This window comes from Gymnoscopelus microlampas (genome assembly GCF_963454915.1).
Source record: "Gymnoscopelus microlampas genome assembly, chromosome: 1".
NCBI lineage: Eukaryota > Metazoa > Chordata > Actinopteri > Myctophiformes > Myctophidae > Gymnoscopelus > Gymnoscopelus microlampas.
Window position 1 is genome coordinate 42,743,523 of NC_139962.1, and position 13,949 is coordinate 42,757,471.

Consider the following 13,949-nt stretch of genomic DNA (forward strand, 5'->3'; position numbering starts at 1 on the left):
CCATCGCCAAATAAAAAGGAAAAACAGCGCCCTCTGCTGTTTTTTACTTATTCATTTGGCTCTGGGCGGAGCTGAACGGACAACCCGTGCTCAGGGAAACCGGGGTTTTGGTCTGACTTCAGCCTTTCACTTCCGGTGGTGCGACTATGTTTTCATTCCCACTAACAATATTTCTCCACGGAACACTAACACCATTTCTCCCAAAGAACATGGATCGTTTTGGTTATAAGCCCACTTGTTTCTATGATGAAAGAGCAATTTAAAATCTTACTAACTTTCCGTGGTTTTGTCGGCTTCGAGGACGCTATTGTTAAATGAGTTTCGGTTTGTTTCCAGTGGGGAATGAACGGCAAACACGTAAATCCCGCCCACTACATTTGATTGGGTAAAGCGCGGCCTGCTTCCTGATCTGATGGCACGCCCACTTGTAGCCAATGTGCACGGGTTGTCAACACGGCTACCGACAGATTCAAACGCAGAGGAGAATCTGTTCTTCAGAGATTAACGAACAAATGCCACCCTTTCAATATTGCTCTATTATAGCGCCACCAGGAGGCCGACTTATATAAAACTAGTTTTTTTAGATTTTATCCAAACATCACGCAAATCGGTACACATGATCTCTATAGTCAACTGATCAAGATGGATCCGTCCGATCCGCCTGATTTTTCACATTCCAGCCTGATTGGCGAATTCCGAATATTGCTGCCCCACACTATCCTACCTGACCTGGCGGAGACCTGTGCTCCGAGGAGCACTTTTTAGTGCCGGTTTCATATACTGCATTTACGCATTTTGGTGTTTGATAGAATACATTATGTTGCAAGGCTTTGATTTTGACATAGAGAACATAAGAAGTAGACGTTCCAGTGTGTGTTACAGTATGTGCATGGGGCCTGGCACAGAAGTGTCTTTGAAAGAAGAGTAATGGAGACAGGCTGGCCTATTGAAAGTATTTCCATGTTCGTATGAATGAAAGGGTTTTGTTTGTTGTTAGAGTACCTGGCTGATAAGGTTTCTTCTTTCATGAATCAACACTATTGAGTGACTGAATGAAACATACTAGGTAAAAGCTACAATTGCATGTAGATAGGGAATTATTTCTTTGGTGTCATGGACAGAATCCACTTAAAACTAAAATATATCAACTGTTAAAGCATGAGTGGTTGAATATGGAGGATTATTTCTTTGATTTGATGGACAAAGTCCAAAGCTAAAGATATGACAGTGAAACTTCAAACAACTAGTGTTAGGAGATGGAGAATTCTTTCTTTGGTATGATTGACAAAATCCACTCAAAGCTCAAACATGTTGTGCTATTTTATGTTGATGTGCCACTGCATATGTAGTGATGTAGCTTTTGTCAAGCTGCCCAGCTCCATGGTGAAAAACATAGCTGAACTATTTGAAAACATCATTCTGAAAGTAGTGAAGCTAGACACAAGCTACTTGGAAATAAGTAGGCCTAAGTAGCAAAACACTAACATGTGAGATCATTCACCTGAAAGAATGGTACTGGAACAAATTATGTTTTATTGCTTCAATTACATATTCAAAAAGTTCAAATCAGATATATGAGAGAGAGAGAGAGAGAGAGAGAGAGAGAGAGAGAGAGAGAGAGAGAGAGAGAGAGAGAGAGAGAGAGAGAGAGAGAGAGAGAGAGAGAGAGAGAGAGAGAGAGAGAGAGAGAGAGAGAGAGAGAGAGAGAGAGAGAGAGAGAGAGAGAGAGAGAGAGAGAGAGAGAGAGAGAGAGAGAGAGAGAGAGAGAGAGAGAGAGAGAGAGAGAGAAGCATTTCAGGTTGATTTGTTTCTTTGTACTGTGAAAAGGTCTTATTTTTGATACTTGTGCTTTTACCTTTGATGCATTTTAACACTATACTATACACTATACTTGATACTAAGTAGGCTACTTGTAATGTAATTCCAAGCGTAAATTCAATAAGGAATCTTCATTGCTGGGGATGCTCCACAAACATTCTTTCATGCAGAGCTTGAAGTGTGAGCACCTCTAGCTAATCTGCCAATCTGAAATATGCCAATCTGCAGTTGACCAATCAGACGATTGGGCTCCGTCTTTAAATATCACTGCCTGTGATCCTGTCATTCTATATTCTATTAGTCTAGAGTTGAGAGGGAAGGAGGTTCATCAGCACTACTGCCACCAGCGTCTACTCTAGGAGGGGTTCTCCCTATTAAAACTAATTTTATGTGTTAAACGTTAACCGAGTCTAATCGCCAAAATGTGAATCTTTTATTCAATTAAACATTTCATTTGCATCAACTTGATCTCTCCTTTATCGAGATGTTACCTACTTTAACACTTTGAGTGATTTTCTTATGTGACTTCAAAAAAGATATCTTTACTTTTACTCAAGTATGGCTTTAAAGTACTTTATATACGACCACTGAGAAATACAATCATTGTAAAATGTGTATTAAATTGGCATGGGCACTGTGGCACATTAGGAGTCCAGTAGTATACATTTAGGGCTATAGGCCTATGTGTTTCAGGTAATATTATTGGCAGCTTATTTTGTATGTCTGTGGTAAAGAATTAAGTTTGACGAAAATGTCCTTCACAACCCGGCATGGTGATGACCCCTGCTCTGTGTGTGTGTGTGTGTGTGTGTGTGTGTGTGTGTGTGTGTGTGTGTGTGTGTGTGTGTGTGTGTGTGTGTGTGTGTGTGTGTGTGTGTGTGTGTGTGTGTGTGTGTGTGTGTGTGTGTGTGTGTGTGTGTCTGCGTTATGCCACAGGGTCTCCTTTGAGGGAGGACAGCCCGGGTGGTTCACCGTATCCTGACAGCAGCCCCGAACATTTCCTCCCCCCTCTCTCTCCACCCAGTTCTCACCATCGCATCCAGAGAGAGAGCCCTGAACTGGGCGAAGCCACGGATGATGACCATCACACGGTAAATGGACCTCTAGAATGTTGTAGAAGTGATGGATGGCTATGTTCTCATGCGCGTCACACTAGTCTAGTCTTGTATAATCACTGTGATTTAGCGGTCAATGAATATGGAACATATTATTGGTTGTTAACATCAGATAAAAACATATGAGCATTATGAGCAATAGATAAATGAAAAGCAAGAAAGAGAAAAGACCAGTAGTGATTAGCATTATTGATAATTCATCAAGTTAATAAACATTAGTATGTATGTCACACTAATAAGATAAAAAATTCAAAATGATAAAGGATGTTTCTGTGTGCTTAGCACCAGAGATAGACATGGGACAATTGCTAAACTTGACTATTGTGCTTACAAAATGAAAGTGTACTTAATAATTATCATAGACTTGCAATTTGGGGAGTTATTAAACAATTTTCACTTTCAACTCTCCCTCTGTCTGTCTGTCTGTCTGTCTGTCTGTCTGTCTGTCTGTCTGTCTGTCTGTCTGTCTGTCTGTCACAGATGAGTAACCACAGCTCTGACCTTGAGGATGAAATGTGAGGATGAAATAGGATAAATAAGAGATTCATTGAGTGCCACTCATAGAGGAAGAGAGAAACAGTCACCATACTGATCCAACATCCATATCGGCAGCTCTACTCCCTGCCATAATGTTTATACACCACAATACCATAGCCTGTAGCACAACATTTATAGCTTTTCTGTTTCTACAACATATACCCTTCTACCATTGCTCTTTGCTCTTTGCCATCTATTGGATTGATGCATTCTATCCAATAAAGGTTCAGCTCATTGGGGAATAAAATTGCACACTCATTCACTAAAATTGCACACTCATTCACAATACTAGACAAACAGTAATTATATGTGACAAAAAATCAGATTAAAATAGGTGGCATACACCAATATCAATTGCATTGTTATGGCTTTGCCTCTCATTTTCACAACAGAACACTTACTAGTGGTTGTGGTGCTGCTATTTCCCTGCAGGAAAGGGAGGTCATACACCACATTAACATTAATATGATTGAATTGAGTCTGTTTCAACAACGAGATGTGTGAGCTATGCAAGGTATATTTAATCTGAATGGAAATCATAAGGAAACTGGAAAAGTAGTAACATATGGGCTTTTGAAGATCATGTTAACCGTTCACTCAGAATATTGCCATTTTGAAACGCAGTGACTGGAATCTTGTGTAGAAAGATGGTGAATAAAAAATACTGGTGTTCATAAAAAGCCTAGCTATTGTAATGAAATACCTGTTACTTTTTAAGAGAGTTTTCCAATGATGACAGGGTATTTCAGAATCTACTAGAATTCAGTTTTCTTTTTTAAATTATTTGGGACCTTCACACAGATCCCAGTGGTCCTAGTCATTCAGTAGTGAAGTAAGTTATTTTAAGTGTGTGTGTGAGTGTGTAGCTTATTCTTATGTTATGCCCCTGACCTTGGACAGCTCAGAAAAATATTACACACTGTATCATCTTCTGCTTTGATATGAAGTCTTCTTTTTGCCAATGCCATTTCCTTGTCTCTTCCACTATGTTTTGGTACTTTAAGTGGGGGGATGCCGAGGTCCTTATATTGTGCATTATTGTAAACTTTCCTGTAACTGGTCAGCTGTCTGGTTTTTACCTTGCATTTTGTTTTGGGGTTTGTTATTGGTTCTTTTTTTTAAGAGACACGTTTTTTATTACAATTGTAATGGTGTTAGATAATTTTGGTTTGCATTAATAAGAAAAGTTAAATGGAAGCACTCAATGTCATTGTAGTAAAGGTATTTTCATAATGACTACAAATGCCTGGGAAGTGTTCTTTAAAGTATGGCAACACTGAGAGAGAGAGAGAGAGAGAGAGAGAGAGAGAGAGAGAGAGAGAGAGAGAGAGAGAGAGCATCTGTGGCCGACAATCACATGTAATTTTTGCAGTGTCCCGTGCTGACAATCGGGCACTATGTTTTTGCAGTAGTCAGCCATAATGTGGTCCATTCGCCCGAGAGAGAGAAAGAGAGCTGGTGACAGAGGACCACCTGGGTTCTCCAGTCACATTATGATCCACACTGGTGGAGTCAAATGACCTGAGACAGAGAAAAGTGGCTAAGTTTATCAAGGGAGTGATAGAAAAAGCTTCCTCTACATTACCCAATGCAAAGGTTGACATCTCTACCCTGCTACCCAGAGGGGCTTCCACCCTGCCTTCATCCAAAGGGTAAATATCGGCTACAAATATCCAGAGAGTGCAATGAAACCAAATGTTTACGGCACCCCACCTCACCCTGGACCAGCACAGCCTGTATAACCAAGTGCACATCCGGAAAGCAACAGTACCCACTTTTGCAAAGAATCTAAAGGACGCCAAACTTGACCGCACACCGAGCAATGAGCACATCCTACGGGAGCGACAGAGAGACGAGCACCCCACCCAGACCAACATCCAGAGGACCTGCTACAGTACACCAAGAGATCACCCTGCTACACCCATAAGACACCCTGCTGCATCCAAGACTGGTGACGCGAGGTTAGCTGCATCCAGAAGACACCCTGTTGTATCCAGAAGACACCGTGTTGCAGCCAGAGAACAGCATGCTGCACTGTTTGTGACACATAAAAAATACTAATGCCCATGTTCTATCGGCCAAGCACCTGGAAGGCAGGAAACTTCAAATGGGCCACTTTGCAAACAGTTATACAGTACTCAGGATGAGCTACTGTACATTCTCAAAACGATTTACTGTACGGTTGAATGGAAAGTAAGAAAGTGTGTTAATGCTGACATGTGTGAAGTTGCTATGCATCCGACCAATAAGCATAACATAATTCATGTTAATGATTTCTTATTCAATGTTGGTGACCATCATACAGGTGAGTTATTACAATGTGTTAATACTGTGTTTAAAATTATTGTAATTCAGAGTCCATGGATAGCTTAAGTCCACATACCCCTCCATTGGTGGAATTTGTATTGAGGATAGGCCTATGTATGGCCTATTAGTTATACAATTATATTGTATGAAAAACAGTTGCAAGTTGCAAACTGAAACAACGTGCTTCTCACTGACAGATTCTGTCCCAGAGGTTACAGAGTTTTGTAGCCTGAAGAATCTGAGGTCATTGCCACAGCAGTCAAATGTGCTGCACTAAGTCTAATACAACATATTGAAAGAAAAATAACTGCTAAATTACTTTGGTATACTACATTATCAGCTAAAAGCATCTCTGTCTCGATACAGTTTCAATTGATTTAGTTAATTCATTCAGTATATTCAAACATTTGAATGGGTGACAAAGGGGTGACTTGCACAACCATTGCACAACAACCAAACAGATAAGCTGAAGTCCCTTCCATGTCATGTGGCACAGCAGATGACCCAAGACCCTGTGAAAGGATAGTGAGGAAAATCTAAAACTAGTTTGAGTTTTAATCATTTGTGCACATGAGTGTTCTAAGGCTGCAACGTTTAAAGAGTCACATTCTGGCTGAAAATAAGGTAAGCATAAGGCTAAAAGTAACAATATGCTGGGCCAATAGATAGGCCTATCCATAGCTACATAATCGTTGTGTTGTGTAGGCTAAGTGAGGCTGCTTGTGTGACAGCTGAGTAAAGCAGAGAGGGGAATGTTGAGTGGTATTAGATTAAAATGTACATCAATATAATTTAACCACGTAAGTGCTATACTTCGGAATAGCTGATATATCTATAAGCTCACAGCGCATTGCATCATGACATGTTGTGAGATTGTAGATCGTCTACATTAGCTATTTCTGAAATAAAAATGTAATGAAAACAACAACATTTGAATTTTTGTATTTTTGGTTATATGACAATGACATGCACAAAATAGAGAGAAGGTTTAAAGTGGTTAACAGCATAACAGACTAAAAGTGAACTGAAACTATTCATGTTTGTCATATTTTTTTTTTTTAGCCCCACTATAGTGGCAGGGCTCATAATGTCAGTTGTACGGTCATCAGTCAGAATATCTAAAAACTTTATGGTAATTGCCATATAGCTTAATGCACTCAGACAGTACCCTGTAAGGACCCTACTGATTTTGGTGACTCATGGCTCTCCTCTAGTGCCACCCTTAGGCCAAGATTTACATCTCAGGTAACTCCTCTGGTTACCTTGACAAATAAATTAGCCTACTGTGGTCTTGGTTCCTTGTAATGAATTGCATGCTAATAGAGCATTGCATGGTAATAAAGCAGATCATTTTACAGTTTTAGCCTATAACATTGTTGTACCTTTGCCCTCTCATTCATATTATTAGATTATCAGGTTGCCTCAACATTTTGCTCAATTGTTTTATAGTACTTTGATGCTGCTCTGGTGGTTCCCATTGTTGATTTCTAGACTATGGAAATAGCAGTGCCAGGTAGTCCTCTTACCACCCATGTCTTGAACACTGGAATGGGGATCCCTGGGTCAAACATGGGCCTAAGCCTTCATCAACTAGACCCTTCCAATGCAGTCTGGAATCTGATCACAAAAGGGTAACCCCTGAGAACACATGACATGTGTAAAATACATTACCATGCTCTATAAAGAGCAGTTTACTCTTTATTATTAATTATTATTATTATTATTATTATTATTATTATTATTATCATTATCATTATCATTATCATTATTATTATTATCATCATAGGGCAACTAATGCTGATGGACGTTGCCCAGGACTTATCACAAGAGAAAGGTTCACGACTGGTGTGTACAAGATGCGCTTTGAGACTGGCCAGTACTGGGAGAGCCTGAGAGAGACCTGTTTCTATCCATATGTTGAGGTGAGCAATGGTTCAGGTTGTTATTTTCTGACACATAAACATTTTCATTGACTTAATTCTTCAGTCCTCCAAGATTTGATTTCAAACATAATTTATGATTATGTGCTTTTGTTGGTTGAGCAAAATATTGTGCTCTTCTGTGTGCACAAAGGAATTCAATGTAATATAGTAGTGACTGTCTTTTTGTTCACACCTTTTCTCCTCTTGTTGCAGGTTGTCTTCACCATAACTGACCCCAGTCAGAAGTTCCACGTTCCTCTGCTCCTCAGTTGTTTCTCTTACAGCACATATAGAGGGAGCTAATGATCTTACTGCAAAAAGGGAGATAAAGTTCTTACAGTATAACTACATACAGATTAAGTTGAAGATCAAGTGTGATGGTCTTTTGAAAGCAGCTGAGCCTTCAAGTAGCTTAGCTGTCACTCAAAAATAAACAACAGAGTTTTGCCTGGAATGTATTAAGCTCATAGTTTGTGTGTATACTGTAGGCGAGTGGTTTTCAATCTGTGGGCCAGGATCCCCAGGGGGGGTTTTAGGGGGTGGGGGTCCCAGATGACAGTGAAGTGATTATTTAAGGACTTTTAAGACTTGTTTAATACCTAACATTGGCCAAATTGTCAAATAATATAAGAAAGAGGAATTTCTTTTGGAAATTGTACAAGCTCATAACGTGTTGTGAGCTTGTAGAGCTGCTATTTTCACAATATTTATATAATATTCGAGTCAAACTAAATTGAATGCCTCAACTCCTACATTCCAAGTGCTTATCAGGGTGGGGGTCCCCAGTTGAAATATGATTATTTAGGGTGGTCACGGCCTGAAAAGGTTGAGATCCATGCACTGCTGTAGGCTACAATACATGAGATAGTTATGTTATTATCATGTTATTATAATACATTGCATATTAAAGTGCAATTTACAATTTACAGTTATGTAATAACCAGTTGTTATTATTATTGGCTGTAATGAACAAATATTAATAGACTGATTTGAAAACAAGATAAATTGTCCCCTTTGAACAGTGCTTCTGAGTAGTCCAACCACAAAGAAGAAGAAAAAAAACAGCGATACTGCCGATACATGAATAGCTTAATAATATTTCCAACTTGTCTTTTTTATTTAGCATCTATTCTAGAACATTGAGCCATGGGCCCAGGACAGGAATCTACTGGAAAAGGCCATGTCCAGATTTTCTTGTGCACAGTTATGGTTAAAAAATGTATTAATTTGTAATAAATAACATATGATTCACCTTTTGTAGGGACTTTAAATATTATTGTCTAATCTGTAGAATATTTTCATAATGAAAATGAACGAACAAAAAAAAAATACAGCATGTGATCCATGCTTTGTGCTTGATTGCTTTAAACTAGATTTCGATTAGACATTTTATTCTGACGTTGACTGCACTCCCTGCCGTGAACAGCGTTGCCAGGTCTGCTTATTATAAGCGACTTTGGGCTTATTTTTCTGTAAAGTTAATTGTAAATATTGGTAGTTGCGCAACTTGCGTTTTTTGGGGGCTTCTTTCTAAAATGTAGTTGCTTATTTAGGCTTGCTTCCATATTTTTTAATTACCATTTAAACCAGTGGACAGTGGTTCTCATTCAATTATCATCATGTCATGGTCATGATTTGTCCCTAACCACCATCTGAAAATGTTTTGTGCCAGTGAGCCGCATACCAGATTTGTGTTTTAGAATGAATCTTCCAAAAATCCCAATTTTATTTCAAGATTTCTTGAAAATAGCAGATCTACGATCTTATAGATCTGCTATTTTCAATGTATACAGTTACTGCAGTATATAGGTTAAAGAAGTGCTCATAATGGCCTAAGTGCCCTAGTTGCTTCTTTTGGGCTTGTTTTCATAGACCCGGTTGCTTGTTTCTCTCGCACAACCTGGCAACACTGGTGGCGAACAGAGTCAGTCAGCTAGCAGGGCCTTGCCTGTAGAAACCAACGTGACACAAAAAGTGACAGTTTTGGAGCATTCAGTCCAGTCATGGCAGACGACGAATTGGAAGCAATTAGACGGCAAAGAATGTCTGAGCTGCAACAGTCAAAACAAGGGGTAAGAAAGAGAACTATATAATCTGCATTCTGCTCCACGAGATGCTCTGTTCATTCCCCGTTGTAACTGTTAGCCTAGCTAGCTAACACCTAATGTTAGCCAACATGCATTTGGCTTGCTCTACATTTAACATATACCCTTATATGTAGCGTTTATGTTTCATGATGTGGGGTATTATCCCTATAAACAATTTGATCTGACTCCAGCTATTTAGCATAGCGAGATTTACGACTCTCCTTTTCAAATGCCTTTTTTGAACGAACGTGATTTGTGCAAAGTAATATACAGACAGAATCCGATGTGGCTTTGTTTGACGATACAGAACGGTTTCCAAGTCAACTTGTCACTGAGGGGAGAAAAGGGACAGCCAGGGTCTGGTCTGGTGTCAGAGTAGCCTTGGATCAAGACTATCATAGATGTATTTTTCTTATCGATTTTGACATTTGCATATGATAGATACGAAAGTAAAAGTCAGACTCGATAAAAGTACATCTATGATCTTGATCCAAGGCTAGTGTCAGAGAAATGATGGAGCAACGCTCAGTCAGCAACATAGCAAACAACATAATAATAATGTACATTGATAAGTGGAAGCATACACAATACACATGGGGGTGCATAATAAACAAGCAACTCTAGTGTGTTAGATACAATAAAATATGTGTGTATCTGATTACAGATATTAATAGGGTGTGTGTATGTTATGGGTGTATACACACACACACACACACACACACACACACACACACACACACACACACACACACACACACACACACACACACACATAATGTGGTTAAAAATAGCAGTGGCATAGGCAGTTAAATGGCAGAAGATGTAATAACAACCGTAACTGTAAAAATATGAGGTTGTATTAGTCTTTACTGTTTACAACTTGGAATTGGTTTCAAATTCTGTGGAAGTCTGGTATTATTTTTAAACAATCAAATTCAGCTCAAATGTGTAGTGTCAATCAACTGAAGGCTGTGTATTTGTGTGATAATTGCTCAACACTTTTTTTATTTTGCCTTTGTGCCTCAGCATCACTGCAGCATCGCCTGCTGGTTTATCCCCTTCATTGTTACATGTACCATAGATAAGTGGTTCTCAAAAATGTTCATGTCAACTAATAATATTTGTGTTGAAAATGTTCACACCTTTTCAAGGTTAATGGTCAAACATAAAAAAATAGCACATCTACAAGCTCAAAACCCCTCGCATAGTGAGCTTGTAGATTGGCAATGTTTTAATAGTTGAAGTTAAAGTTGATTTATAAAACTAATTTTGTTGGGGACCCCTGGTCCCCGGACCTCACTTTGAGAACCACCGTCATAGATTACAAGAATACAAGTTTATAATAGAGGCCTGACATTCCCTATCCTTTCAGGATCCTGGAAATGACCAACAAGGACAACAAGAGGCTAAACAGAGGTAATACTATGCGTTAAAAGCATAGTAATGCAAACATTTTGTGCTCCACTAAGTTTTCATTTGCCCACTACAATTGTTCTCAAACCAAGTTCATTGAATGTTGTGATTTAATTCTTGATTTAATTATTTTCTTTTTCACAGAGAATCGGAGATGAGAAACTCTATATTGGCTCAAGTTCTCGACCAGTCAGCCCGTGGCAGATGTAAGTGCCTCTCGTTAATTTAACTTAGAGAGTGCAAAGATATACCTGTACCTGTTTTTACACTCTCAGAGTTAAATTAACAATAAGAATTTGTTGAAGTCCAGGAAAGCAGAATTATGACTTGTAAAGCCCTAAAATCATATACAGTAACTCTGGTCTCTGGAATATAATGTACCAAAAGGTGGTAGCATCATCACAGTAAAATACCACAGTACCTGTATAGTGTTAAAAAAATGCAAATCCCAAAGTGCAAAATATTTTAAAATGAATAACTACAGTAGCTATGTCACACACAGGACTGATATCTATAGATATCTAATCACCACTATACAGTACAATCCTCGCTGTTTAACTCAAGAGTAGTACAAATTGAAAGAAATGGGGCCATAAGGGTCCATTTGGGATCCAGGATTAAAATGGAGGTAATAATATCTGCTTCTATTTTCAGTGAGCAACCTTGCTTTGGTGAAGCCAGAGAAAGCCAAAGCAGTGGAGAACTATCTTATACAAATGGCTCGTTATGGACAGTTGGGAGGAAAGGTAAGAGTATGGCCTGTTAGTTACTCACATTTTATATCTTATTTGCACTTTTAATTTTCTTATTTTATTGTGCATTTAATAACAATTTCTGCATCCCTTCCCTTGTCAGATTACAGAGTCAGGCCTGATCGAGATCCTTGAAAAAGTCAGTCAGCAAACAGAGAAAAAGACAACTGTCAAAGTAAGTCATATTATTATAGCATAGTATTTTATACAGCAGCTGACGATTCAGTTTGTGTATTTTTTTCTTATATTCTTTGACAAAATTTACATTTCAGTTCAACAGAAGGAGGGTGATGGATTCGGATGAAGAAGATGATGATTACTGACACTCTAAAGGGAGCCCTGGAGTGAGCCAAGCTGTTTTAACAGCATGATTTGAGGATGAGGATATGTTTTACCGGGACTCTGTTCATAGAGAGAATTGTTTGACAGGTGGATTTCTCGTAGTTGAGTCCTGGGGTGCCACATCCTGTTTTGTGTGGTTCTGGAATCTACATACTTCTGGTAGTCAGAATTGCTGTGCAAGACACTGTGCATTTGAGTCTTTGACATTGACATTTGCAGTCTCATACAATAAAGGGCCCATAACCATGCCTTGCACATGTGTTGCACCTCAATGATGATGGACCATGATCATTTTCCTTTTATGTTGGGTTCTTATAACCAGATATTGATTTCGCTTCATTTTCCACCATGTTTGACTCAAACACAAGAAGCTGGAGAAATTGCAAAGCAGATACTGCTGTGGATGCATTTTATCTGGACTGTTTTGTGAATGCTGTATAATACATGATGTGCTATTCAGTGTTTGAATAACGTTAACTTTGGATATAGCACTTTGATATTTTTTTTTTTTTCACTGGCATGTTACTTAAATGTTTACAGAAAAATAAAAAGCCTTACATTAAAATGCTTATTTTTACACTGAAGTATCAGATACTTTAACCACACGAACCCTAGTGTCCCTATTCTGGGGCAAATGTTCTGTGAAAATAGATCTAAAAGCTCACATTGTAGAGTTTGTAGATCGCCTATTTTTGATGAAGAGATTTGGTGTAGAGGGGAAAACAGGAGGGGGCCAAGTAGACCCCAGGGGACCCCGCTCAATGAAGTATACTGTAGTAGGGTTTAAGTGGTTTAAGTATTTTAAGAGTAAGTGCTCCATCTTCAAATGTGTTTGTTTTGCAGTTTGTCATCTTTATTCAAGTTTTAGTCAATGTGTTTGTTTTGCAGTTTGCCATCTTTATTCATGTTTTAGGTAGACTATAAAGGTAAGCTTAATGGTCCACTGGGGTCAAGAAAATAATCATTCTTGCTCTATGCAAGTGCAGGAGATTGTTGCTTATTCATAATTTGACATCACAACTTGAGTTAGAATTAGCCTACTAGATAAATAACTTGCACTTTCCTGTTCCACAATATGGGGGGGAAAAAGCAATAAAAGTTGAGTTGCCAAATATGTCGCCTACTACACCCAACTACAAAAAAAATAAATGGCATAAATCACAAAGCGGTGATCTTTTTGTAATCACATATTTTCAACCAAGACTTATTTAACATCATCTAGTATGTGTGGGACCGTCCGGTCCATGAAGAGTGGGATGGGATTCAACCTTATCAGTGGTGTGAAGTAACTAAGTACATTTACTCAAGTACTGTACTACAATTGAGGTATTTTTATTTTTTACTGTACTGGAGTATTTCCAACTTATTCGACTTCTACTCTTCTACATCGCAAAGGCAAATATTGTACTTTTACTGCACTACAATTATTTGAAAATGTGTACTTTTAAGTACATTTTGATACCAATGCTTTTGTACTTTACTCAAGTAAATTTTGAATTCCAGACTTTCACTTGTAACAGAGTATTTCTACATTGCAGTACTGATACTTTACTGTTTACTTGTAAACAATTATGTGAGTACCAAGGTCCTTTTACACCACTGGTCTTACCTATGGTCATATCTCATGTACGTCCGACTGTGGTCTGATGGCCGCTC

General features: G+C 38.6%; 3 protein-coding genes across 3 annotated transcripts in view; all 3 read left to right on the forward strand.

Annotated features, from left to right (window-relative positions):
• LOC311051789 (RNA-binding Raly-like protein) overlaps positions 1-4,561 on the forward strand; it is a 52,338-nt gene extending 47,777 nt beyond the window's left edge. Inside the window, exons 6-7 of the mRNA XM_084066433.1 lie at positions 2,755-2,909; positions 3,414-4,561. Of these exons, the coding sequence (XP_083922559.1) occupies positions 2,755-2,909; positions 3,414-3,452 (194 nt within the window). The 3' untranslated portion in view covers positions 3,453-4,561. The remainder of the gene's footprint in view (positions 1-2,754; positions 2,910-3,413) is intronic.
• Positions 4,562-6,347: 1,786 nt separating this feature from the next.
• Positions 6,348-8,002, forward strand: uraha (urate (5-hydroxyiso-) hydrolase a; the record flags this gene model as incomplete). The annotated part of the gene is made up of 4 exons (XM_084055065.1): positions 6,348-6,401; positions 7,269-7,408; positions 7,564-7,699; positions 7,913-8,002. The coding sequence occupies 4 exons, from the start codon at positions 6,348-6,350 to the stop codon at positions 8,000-8,002; spliced, it is 420 nt and encodes a 139-aa protein (XP_083911191.1).
• A 1,612-nt stretch (positions 8,003-9,614) lies between these two features.
• Positions 9,615-13,458, forward strand: pdcd5 (programmed cell death 5). Its single transcript, XM_084057768.1, has 6 exons — positions 9,615-9,771; positions 11,159-11,202; positions 11,344-11,405; positions 11,854-11,945; positions 12,055-12,126; positions 12,224-13,458. Exons 1-6 carry the CDS (start codon positions 9,703-9,705, stop codon positions 12,272-12,274), a joined length of 390 nt encoding a protein of 129 aa, XP_083913894.1. The 5' UTR covers positions 9,615-9,702; the 3' UTR covers positions 12,275-13,458.
• Positions 13,459-13,949: the final 491 nt, after the last annotated feature.